The following is a 12,251-nucleotide window of genomic DNA, read 5'->3' as shown; positions in this document are numbered from 1 at the left end:
GGAGGACCATTTCTTAACAAGGCAAATGCCAAAAGAACAGCTCTAGGTAACTACAGATCAGATTTAAAGGTTTCCTCTATTGATGGACCGTTCTCTGCAAACCACAGAACACCAGCACATACCTGATTGAGCCATAGTACTACTTGCAACTTGAGGCTTCAGACCACCTTCTAAGAGAGCAGGAGAAACTGCTACCACTGGTCCTGAGAATAAGGGGCCTTTTAGGGTAAGCAACTGCCCTTGTGGAGTCATCACCAGGTTGGCAGAGGAGTGTGGAGTGTCAGAAGGCAAAGCATTTTCTGCAAAGAAAATGAAAAATTAGTAAAACAATTGTCAAATTAATGTTAGTGTACTCTAGAGAGAGGCTGACTTGAAAGGTATATTGTAAGTTCAACTGAGGGCACACACAAGATTCCTATCCTATATACTCCTAACAAAGTCCTTCAAGTTTCTAGACCATAGTTTCTTTCCATTTGTGAATTCAAGTCATTTATTTTATTCTGTAATTTATTTATTTATTTATTTATTTATTTATTTTTTTGGTTTTTTGAGACAGGGTTTCTCTGTGTAGCCCTGGCTGTCCTGGAACACACTCTGTAGACCAGGCTGGCCTCGAATTCAGAAATCCGTCTGCCTCTGCCTCACAAGTGCCTGGGATTAAAGGCATGCACCACCACTGCCCAGCTTTTATTCTGTAATGTTAAAACTAATTTTTGTTTTAGAATCCACCTGGACTGACATAAGTCACATTTTTCTGGTCCATACACTGAGCTGTCTGAAAAATAAAAAAGAACACACCTTTCTCTAAGACATGAGTTTACCAAGTAACATTAAGTCAGTGTAGCTAGGAGCCAGGCGATCTCATTGTAGATCGACCTCAATTCTGAGCCTTAAGCAAGCAATTTGCCTGTCTTAGCCTCCCAATCACCTGAGACTATAAATACACACCACCATGTCCACCATAAATTTAAAAAACAAAACAAAACCTTAAAAGTTCCAATTTATTTATCAACCCATAATAAATTCAAGAAAATGAAGAATTCACATGTAGTAGCAGTTAATGTACTTACTAAAAACATGTTACAAGTAGACTGCTTTCAGAACTAGAATTTATACAATAGAATACTAAGCTCTTAGGAGTTATTTATTGTGGAAAGCCAAAAGTTGAAATGTACTATTTAAAGTTATTTTTCTTAAAAATAACCTCAATTCATTTAGTTAGAACTACAGCCAAGAGAAGATGTTCAGTCCACTAAAATACACTGATGTTTATCTACATTAAAAAAAAGCAAAAATGCTCCTCCTACCTGTAGCCTGGTCTCTTTTTCTGGAAAGAATCAAAGGTTTCCCCCTTCTGTTATTCATGAGCATCTGTCCAAGATCTACAGATGGTGAAGAAGATCCCTCCAGTTGTGTGTCAATTCTGGGAGACACAACGAACTCATCTGACCCCATCTTCTTTTTTCTTTTTTGTGCCTCTAGTGCTTGTTGTTTTGCATAAATATACTCTAGCTTCTTCAGGACCACTTCTTCTGTCTTCCCTGCAGGTAAATAGGGAGTAAAGCGTCACTCTCTGCATGATACCACATAACAATGAGAAACAGCTGATATCTAGTTGATTTAACCATATTCCCCCAAACTCTGAGAGGCAAGTATGATTATTACAATCAGAAAATATGATGCGCTCAGTCAAAGTGAACACTGGTGTAAGCCTGAGATGTCAATCCTTAACCTCAACAGACTCTGGAAAGTTCAGAGTCCTTGCTAAAGCTGTCACTGTGCTCTTTCTTTCCCAGAGACGCTTACACAGCTTACCTGAAAGAGACGATACCTTCCGTATTAAAACACTTCGTTTTCGACTCAGGAGATTTTTCTGCCCTATCAATTTATCTGCCTGGTCTGTTAGTCCTTGAATTTCACTGAATGCCTAAAATAAAAATAGTAATGTCAATGGAGCATTCACCTGTACTCCAAAAAGTACAGGGAGCCTACACAATTTCTTTAATGAAAATATTTTAATGTAGTATTTTAGAGAACATTATAAAACAACTAATCATGTTTCAGAAATTGAATAATACATTGAGCCACTGATTCTAGTGCTGGGAATAGAACCTCAGGGCCTTGTGCATGCTTGGTCTATATCTGAGCTATATTCCCAACCCAACAGTACTTGTTAAATTATTTTTCTAGCTTATATATATTTTCAAAGATCATCACTGAGTGCTAAATAGGCTTTCCACTACTACAAGGAAAAATATAAAATACTCATGTTCTGTTTAGATTTTAGTAAAACTTAAAAATGTTTACAAAATCTGTTTTACTTCAATAGACAAATATGAATGCTAGATGTATACCTCCCCAGCTTCTACTTAGAAGTAATGAAATGCTGTTACTTTTGATGGCCTATGTGCAGAATTAAAACTTCTACTAAGTAGAGTAGCTTATTTTCTATTTAAATGTCTGAGAACAGAGATGGTATACTCACATACATAAAATAAATAAAATCTTTTTTAAAAAGTGTGTTAAGAATTATGGATGTAGTTATTTGGTGGTAAAGTGCTTGCCTCACATGCAGGGAAGCCTGTGTTTCGTCTCTACTGGAAAAAAAAATGTGTGTGCTAAGTTATTTTTATGCTATGCATTTTATACCATGATAAACTGTTCTAAATACATTGAGGAATAATGTAAAGAGACTAGCACATATACGTAGTCAAAGTTTTTCTCAGCACTCTCCTTTCTTATCTTGACTTGATCTCTCACTGCCCTGGAGCTCACCAAGTAGGCTAAGCTGGCTGGCCAGGGAGGCTGTAGGATCTACCTAGCCAAAGCTGTAATTAAAAGTATGTACCACATCAATCTTTTTTTGTGTGTGGTTTTGTTCTTCTATTTATGTGTCCATGTGTGTATCTATCACTGTGCTGTCAGAGAACAGAAGAGGGTGTTAGCCTCCTTGGAGTTGATGTTGTGTGATGCCCCACAAGGGTACTAGGAATGAAACTGGGTCCTCTAGTAGAATACCAAGTGCTTATTACCACCTGTGCCATCTTTCTTACCCCACCCAGCATTTTTTTTTTTTAATGTAGACTCTGAATTTGTTAAACTAATTTCTTCATGCTTGCAAGGTAAGCACTTTGTCAACTGAGCTATCCTCTTAGCCCTCAGCTTCTAACTTAAGAACTTAAATGTTTGGGACTAGGGAGATAGCTCACTGAGTAACAACAGCAGCACTTACAAGCATGAGGGCCTGAGTTTGAATCCCCAGCACTCATGAAAAAAGCTGAGTATGGTTGCACAAGCCTATAACCCTAGCATTGGAATAAGACAGACAGATCCCACGAGCTTGAGGACCACTCAGCCTAGCCATAAAGGCGAGCTGCCAGTTTCATGAGAGAACGTGTCTCAAACTAAAAAAGAAAACGCCCAACATCCTCCTGATTCCTGCATACACACTCATGGGAACATGTACCCATAGGCTCATGTGCTTGCTTGCACACCACCACTATCACCCACCCACCCACTCTTCCCAGTTCTTAACAATCAACATAAAGTTGTTTTGACTTAATGATTTTTTTCCCCTGCGCATTTATTGCTTACTTACTAGTCCTGTTTGTGATACAGCATCACTCCATAGCTCAGACTGACCCTGACAGCCTCTCAAGTGCTGGCATACCAGGTATAAGCTGCCATAACGAGCCACTAACTTCACTCAACTGTTAAATACAAGTAACTCTGTTTCCATTTCCCTCATATGACAATGATTTTCCTTTCTCATAGTATCTTTAAATTTCTCTTAACTGAAGTTATGTTTGTGTATGTGATTTCCACAATACTTACCCGATTAAGAATGAGACTTTTGGAAACTTTGGAAGAACGAAGTAATCCTAATGTAATCTTCAATTTTTCAAAAAGATCCCTCATTTCACCACGCCGCCGCCGCTCATTGGCAGTGTGTGTCCTCCGGTAATACGCAAAAGCTTCTGTTTCTTTGTGTGGTTTATCACTCCAGCAATCATCTTTCAATTTTGAAGAAATTAATGAAACCTGCCCAAAAAGAGTGTTTCCTCAGCACCTTCCTCATCTCAGATGATGCTGTTCTAAATCATATATACTGTGTCTGGACTTTTATAAAGGCTTCCCAACTGCTCATCTTTCCTTATTTAAACAATAGCAATAGTATAAATTTTAATATATACTATATAACCATATTATTTTCTAGCTCAAGTTTTGGTGATTCTCAAATGAGGGAGCATCTGGAGTTATAGGAAGGAAAGATCTGGAATAGCTTTTTAAATTTAATTTATCATTAAAATTAGTTTTCAGGATACAACAACAACAAAACCCCACAATCTTTTGTTTTTCTTTTTTAAAAAAAGTTCTTTATTTTTTCAATTTTCATTCTTCCCATACATTACATTCCAACTACAGTTCCCTGTTCCCCCAGATCCACTCCTCCTCAGTTTCCCTTTAAAAAAAAAAAAAAAAAAAAAAGCAGGCTTCCCAAGGATATCAACTAAAGATGGCATAACAAGTTACAAAAAGACTAGGCACAAACCCTTTTAACAAGGCTGGGCAAGACAACCCAGTAGGAGGAAAAGGATCCTAAGAACAGACAAAGAAGTCAGACACACTCCCCACTCCCATTTTAAAAGGAGTCCCACAAGAACACCAAGCTATGAAACCATATGCAATATATATGCAGATGACCTAGCTCAGACCTAAACAGGATCAATGACTGTTCCTTCAGTCTCTGTGAGCCCCTATGAGCCATGATCAGTTGAAAAATCACAAACTTGATTGGTAGAAAAAAATATATGAAAGGAGGAGACAGGATTTTTCTGTTTTCCAGCCCTGGCTGTCCTAGAACCCACTTTGTATACCAGGCTGGCCTCAAACTCAGAGGTCCACCTGCCTCTACCTCCTGAGTACTGGGATTAAAGGTGTGCACTACCACTGGTAGCAGAAATAAAAATATTTTAAGACTAGAGAAATAGCTTAGCAGACAGAGGGCTGCTGTGTATGCATAAGACCTGAGTCTTCAGCATCCATATAAAAGCTGAGCAGGAGCATGCCTCTATACCTCCAACATTGGAAAATGTAGACAGACAGAGTTGGGAGGCTTATGGGCCAGTCAGCCAGCCAAGCTCCAATAGTGAATTCCAATTTAGTGAGAGAGCCTATCTCAAATGACATTTGATATCTACCCATGGCCCCAAAATCTGGCAAGTACAACCCCCTGACAATAATCTCTCAAACATACAAAATTTAATATGGGTGAGACCTTTCATATTTTGGGAAAAGATCAACTGCCACTCTCTTCTAAAAACTTTCTCTCCAACTCTTTAAAAAAAAAAAAGGCTTATTTGTACAGGAAGTAGTGATTAGGGCAAGCATGACATACTGCACATGTGGAAGTCAGAGAAAAACTTTTGGGAGTCAGCTATCTCTTTCCATCATGTGGATCCTAGGGTGAAACTCAGATTATCAAGTTTAAAGTGAAGCCATGTCAACCAGCTCCTTTAGACAGGAGGGTTTAGAAATACAGAAAAACATGTATTTTGGCAAACAGTTGAATGATCAGAGTCCAAAATTAAAGTTACAACAAGCAAATGACACTGAAATAGGCTTGGTGGATATAGGAGCTAATAGACCTATCACTTCACAAAAATCTTGTGTTGTCATGACCTTTCCTCACATTGTATAAAGGTGTGTCCCTGTTGATTGCTATGCCTGGCAGAGAGGTAAGTGCTGGCAGGATTTTGGTATTGTCATTTCTATGGATCATCTACCAGCCCATGGAATTCCCCTGTATTTGTTATGAAAAAGAAATTGGGGAAATGGAGAATGCTAATAGATTTGATAGTTGTGAAAGAAACTGACCAAATAGTAACAGGAAATATGTTAGAAGCCTCAAAATTTGATAAAAAACAAAACCATGTTAACAATATAGGTTTAAAGAAAAAAAATTTCTATCACCTGGCAACACGTCAAGGAAATTATAAAATATGTCCTGCTTGTTCTTTGTATAAACAAACAACACTACCTTCTGGAAGTAACCCTAAAGGGAACGGATAGTCTCACTGTGTAGAATTTGGAAACACCTTACCACTGATACATATTCAGGGATTCAATGGGCAACTGCCTCTAGTTCTGAAAAAGTTGATTTTGTAATTACACATTTACTGTTGTGGGGATACCTGTACAAATTAAGACTGACAATGTTCCCACATATGTCTCAAGTAAGATGAAGCAATCCTTTGCAGATAATATAAAGCACATGACAGGCATACCACACAGTCCTAGGACAAGCAACTGTAGAAAGATCTGATTACACCTTAAAGAAAATGTTCATAAAACAAAAAGGTAGAATAAAGACCCCCTGGGATATAGTAAATAGTGCTCCATTAACTTTAAATTTTCTGAACATTAATGAGAAAGGAACAACAGCAGCTAAGAGACAATGAATTATAGAAAAGAACTGTTGAATTAAATCAGCTTAAATACTATAAGGATGTTTTAACATTAGAATGGAAGTCAATGAAATGTTTTGTGTTGAAGATGCAGATTTGTTTATATTTCTACAGGAAATGAAAAGCTGTGGATACCATCAAAATAAAGTTCAGAGTTGAACAGGGGAGGCTTTCTGAAAACCTGGTCCACTGACCCAAAAAGAGCAAAGAAGAGAGGCTGACCAGCTACTGGCAGTCCCTTGCCAGCCAGAGAGCCTGGACAAAAAACATTCAGCACCTAACCACTGGCAGGCCTATGAGCAAGACTTTAAGACAGACTATACTGAATACTGCATCCTATATGCCCAAGTCAGGTTCACAGAGCTGGGGGTAAAAATTAAGAGAATTTATTGAGGAACTCCAGAACACAAGATGCTAGAAGATAAGACAGTCCAGGAGTATAAAAGGTACAGGAAGCCATACCCAAGTTAAAGGAAAGAGAATCATTGTTAGGTGCTTATCTCAGTTGTGGATGTGCTGAGAGATCAACAGAAAGACATCAGACACCTAAGAACCCTGGGAAAGACATTGGGAAAAGTAGAGATGAAAAAAAAAAAATCACAACAGTAGCATGTCTACAGAAAGTACCCAGGGCAGGTTCAAAACTGCATAATTAATAGATAAACAAATGGGGAGAAATGTAGTGTGACTTATCTTATGTACCTGGCCCTTTAATGGATCCCCAGTTGCTAGTCAACTGGCCCTTTAAGAATTCTTAGCTGTCAGAACTGTTTGACACTTCAGTGTTGGTTGCTTTTTGAATTTCTGGGAATGGGACAGGATATAAAATAGCCAGCTGATCCTGAGAAGGCGGGGTGGGGCTAAGGCTAGCAGAATGAAAGCAAAGGCAGTTGGCGGCAAAAGAAACTGTTAGGAGACAGTTGAGGAAGGAAAAGCTGAGCTGAAGAGATAGGCTAGAACAATTCTTATAGTTTGGAGCTGCTAGTATTGGGAAAACTGGGAGAAGGGATTGTTTAAACAGACTGTTAGGGAACTGAGGGAGGAATGGTTAGGAGAAATTTAAAAGGGCTGGGAGGACTGGCAGGGAGTTAAGAGAACTGGTTATTATTCTAAAATAGGTAAGTCTTTTTCCATGTGTGTCTTTGTGTGGGCTTATGTACCCAAGTGTAGGTGCCAGCAGAAGCCAGAATTATCAAATCTTCATGGAGCTACAGTTACAGGTGGTTGTAAGCCTGTCGTGGATACTGAGAACCAAACCTGGGTCTTGTGGAAGAACAGTACATGCTTTTAACTACTGAGGCAACTTCCCAGCCCTAAAATAAAATACATTTCCTAAAAAAAAAATGTTATTGACATGTATAGAGGTGTAAACATATGCTGGCTTTTTTAATAAATTGAAAATATGCCCATCACCTCTAGCAGGGTCCTCAGAAATGATGTATTATTTGTGTGTAGCTTCTTTTGACTCTTAATAATATAAGCTTATTTATGCTGTTCCAATGATCTTGACTGACTTCTTGAGATCACAAGAGGATTCTGCTCACTTTACTCTTGCGTATCTCGGCACTCTATCTAGTTGTAATTTAACTTCCGTTTTCTGAGGATCCCTGAACAACATGAATATAACACAGCTTGTCTATTTGCTTTATAAAATAATTATCAATTCTTCCTTCTTGCTCAGTTTTGAAAATTTAATTAAATCTTCCATATTTTACTCTTGGGTTATAAATAACTTAATTTTTAAGTTTACTACTATTATTTTATCTTATGTATATTTTGCTTTCAAATAAACAAATCTACCTTCATAAACTGTATCTACTTTAACTCCTCCAAATTTATTCTGTACTCCAAGAGGACTAAAATTAAGAAAAAAAAACAAAACACCCCCACACAGAACCAAGTAGTATATTTGTAAAGAGAGAATAAAATTATCTTTAAAAAGTCCTTAATAAATTAGTGACTAGATCTTATTTTTTTAAACACAAAATAAATATCACCAATTTTATTAAATAATTTCATTAGATACATTCTAAATACCTTTCGACTCTTTTCAGAAGCATTTTCATCTGCAGAGATATGGCTATGACACCTAGATTTTTAAAAAAAAAGTAGTTTTAATGTTTTCTGAAATTCAGTATCAAATCAATTTCATTTCACAACAGTTATGAAAAACTACACCATCCCAAACTTACTAAATTACAGTTTCTTTTCTCCAAGGTATACTAGATGGCCACAATTTATTAAATAGTACACTTTACCTATAGTGTTCAAATAGTTTCTAAAATTAAAAATTGATTCATTCATTCATAGCAGGGCCTCATTGTGAAACCATGGCTGTTCTGAATTTGCTATGTAGATAAAGGTGGCCTCAAACTCAGATCTGTCTGTTTTTGCCTTTAAATTTAATTTCTGTTCTTTTATAGTTTGCGGTTTGTATATAGTGGTTATTCTTGGCTCTTTTATAATCCCAACCTAACAACATGGTGCATCTACTTACTGAATTTTTCCATGTCTCTCAATATAATTTTCTTCAAGCTTTGGGGTTTGTTAGCTATATTATATGAGAAATGTATACCTGGTTGTAATCATTTCAAAAGTATCAATCACTATGCAGTGGCTGGCCTGGAACTAGTTAATGATCCTCTTGCTTTAACCTCCCCAGTCCTGGGATTACAATTATAAGGCACCAGGGCAGCCCCAAAACAGTTTTAGATATGAGAGTTTTTTGACACATCAAAATTCATTGCATGAATCACAATGTCAGAATAGTATATGTACTCAGTGACCTCTTATTAAGCATTTATACCCTATATTACTCCCAGAAAGCTTTTATTTCTGTCTCTGGCTATTTTTAAAAGAAAGGATGTTATTTTTAAAATTATATTTTTCTTTGTTGCCGTTTAGGAACTTGGGTTTAAAATACAGGACTTTCCATCTGTCTGCAATACTATTAAACTTAGTAAATATAATTAAGTTAAGGGATTTAAAACTCTCTTACCAGCTCTGGAGTAAAGATAGTCACTTAGGAAACTGTCTCAGGAATCAAGACAAAAGAAGCTACCTTCTTGTCTCTCTCACATGCCAACTCCTAATCCCTACAGAGCTTCCAAACACAGAGGTAAGATAACACACCAAAGCACACACCTGCATCTTACTAGTGGGATAGAGAGAAAGGATTTCATACTTGTACCTCACCTGTTCAGGGAGTTCAATAACTACATCTATACTTTTAATGCTTTTTAACAGAAATATAAAGGAACTAACTTTTGTTGAATAGTCAGATCTTACTAGCTATCATGGACAATATGTATACTATTTCATCTTATACCCTAAACAGGGAGCATATTGGTTCAAAGAAATTACAAATTTGTTCAAGGTTATTTAAACTATCAAAAGTAGCATTTCATTTTACTTATTATTTTAGACAGGGTCTCACTACATAGCTCTAATTGGCCTCGAACTCACTATATAGCAGTCTGGCCTCAAACTCAAGAGATTGCCTGTCTCTATCTCTGCCTCCCAGGTGCTATAGCCTAAACTAAAACAAGTGTGCCACTCTTTAAAAGCTGGCTACTCCTACTTATATACTACTTGCTAGCAAAGGCCAGTAAATCAAGTCAATTCCTTATTTCAAAGCCTCATTTATACTACCTAGGAGAAGAGAAAAACAGAAAACAAATCAACAATCCCTAAAGAAATAATAGAAGTGGGTCTGTTCCCCAAGTTTTTAAACAAAGTGTTTGGTCTTGTTTCTGTTTCCAAACAACCCAAAGGTAAATATGACTTACTGCTGTTTGAAGGACTGTGTGTGAGCTGCTGTGGTCTTCTTGTAGGTAAAGTTAATTTCTGAAAACTCTTCTATTGTCTCAACATCCACCTGCTCATCATCCTCAATATAGTCTACATAGTTATTCTGAAATAGATCATTAGGACAGTAAATAATGTATTGGGAGATGCACATACCTAAACTTTTCAATCACATGCTTCCTTATTAAACCAACTAGTTCCAAATAGTGATCGATCCTGAGTACTAATATTGCTAAGTTTGTTAATCACACAAAGAAATTAAGTCAGAACGACAACATGATTAGAGTTAATATCAATAACTACATTAAGTCATAGATGTATATTAAACAGGTACCATTAAGCTTAGGCTGGACAAAGTTTCTACAGCTATATTTGATACTTTGATATTATTTCTAGAGGACAACATTCAGGTATGATGCCTTAAGCTTTAAAAAACAATCTTAATCATACATGCTGAGTGAGGCCCTGGGTTCAATACCAACCCCTAATCCTCCAAATCCCCCCCCAAATTGTTTTAACAGGACTTAATAATTATTACCTGATCAAATACCCATAAATCAATACACATTAATATAAGGCAGACACGAAAATGGAATAAAACTCCACAGAACAAAAGCTTTTGAAGAATTTCCACTTTCAAAAAAGGAATTGAATGTAGTTCCTTACAATATCATAACAGAAGCAAGTGAGTAAACATGGAGCACTGGTCCTAGCGATTCACTGAATACTTTTACAAAGTTGCATGTGTGATATGGGATAAACAAATTATTTCCAAGTCCATCTTTAAAAGTAGTGATCATTATGCCAGAAACTAACAAAAACCACGTTATCTTTATATATATTTGCGTTGAACTTTAGAGGCATAATGTAAAAACAGGAATCCCAATCACCTAACTAAAACTCTTATGCTTATAATTTTAGATAAATCAACCCCAAATTAAAGGCTCCATAAGGCTAACAGACGCTAAATACAAGCTATCATTTATGGTGCCCACTTTAACTTAAGCATAATTTAAGCAATATACATTAAATTTAGACAAGGTATATTATAATTAACCCTAAGGAACAAAAATGAATAGACTCTAAAATTACTAATGTGGGTTTGATTTATAATACTTGAACTGAAAGATACATGTCTACTTCATAGATCTATGACACAGGGTATGTTATGTATTCCAGGACAGCTCAAACCTGCAATCCTCCTACCTCTACCTCCTCACTGAGTATAGGCCTGCTGCGCCTTACACCCATCTATTGCACGATCTTAATTACAGACCTTGTAAACTGTATCCAATAATCTCAAGGAGACAAATTATTCACAAACTTCCTCATATAATTCAAATACAGTCTAGCAAAAAGTGATTAGTATATCCAAGCAAGAGCCTTCTGAGATTAAGGTATTCCATAGGCCCTACAAAAACAGTTTCACTGATCATTAAAGTCCTCACTAGATTTAAAATTGGACTGTTTTGTTTTTGTTCGTTTTTTAATATGCTTACTCAGACTGACTACAAAAAAAGGAGACTGTAAAAGTACAATGAGTTGTGTAATACAATCATACAAACTCCACATTCTTAGCTTTATGTCCTTGAAAAGGACTAGCCTACAGAATAAGGCAAATGCATATATAAGTTATCCAATGTTAGAGCTGTATCCTTACTTACAAGTCAAACAACTGAGGAATAGGTATAATACAAGGTTAAAAATTTTTAGAGGGCTATTTGAGGGAACTGTTTTTGAGACAGGTTCTCAATGTTGATCAAGCCAGCCTCAAATTCAAAAGATCTGATGGAACTAAAGGTGAGCACCACCATGTTCAGCTATTTTAGTTTTAAACTACTATCTTTTTGTTGTAATTGATAAAGCAGTTAGTTATTAACAAGGAAATAGAAGTCACTATAGGAGCTAAATATATCTCAAGAGAGATTCTAAATATAATTGGTACAAAGGCTTCTATTATTTGTTCCTGAAGAGAGT

The 12,251-nt window shown here is 36.5% G+C and overlaps 1 protein-coding gene across 9 annotated transcripts in view; it reads right to left on the bottom strand.

The window, feature by feature from the left end:
* Positions 1-12,251, bottom strand: part of Mga (MAX dimerization protein MGA) — a 90,917-nt gene that overhangs the window by 5,090 nt on the left and 73,576 nt on the right. For all 9 annotated transcript variants that reach the window (XM_031371545.1, XM_031371544.1, XM_031371543.1 and 6 more), the window contains exons 18-23: positions 10,256-10,380; positions 8,505-8,556; positions 3,835-4,041; positions 1,816-1,927; positions 1,308-1,541; positions 123-299 (exon numbers count right to left, since the gene is read on the bottom strand). In XM_031371545.1, the coding sequence (XP_031227405.1) occupies positions 123-299; positions 1,308-1,541; positions 1,816-1,927; positions 3,835-4,041; positions 8,505-8,556; positions 10,256-10,380 (907 nt within the window). The remainder of the gene's footprint in view (positions 1-122; positions 300-1,307; positions 1,542-1,815; positions 1,928-3,834; positions 4,042-8,504; positions 8,557-10,255; positions 10,381-12,251) is intronic.

Source organism: Mastomys coucha, unplaced genomic scaffold (assembly GCF_008632895.1).
Source record: "Mastomys coucha isolate ucsf_1 unplaced genomic scaffold, UCSF_Mcou_1 pScaffold15, whole genome shotgun sequence".
In the NCBI taxonomy this organism is placed as follows: Eukaryota; Metazoa; Chordata; class Mammalia; order Rodentia; family Muridae; genus Mastomys; species Mastomys coucha.
Note: the sequence above shows the minus strand (reverse complement) of the source record. Positions and strands in the feature narration are given on the sequence as shown.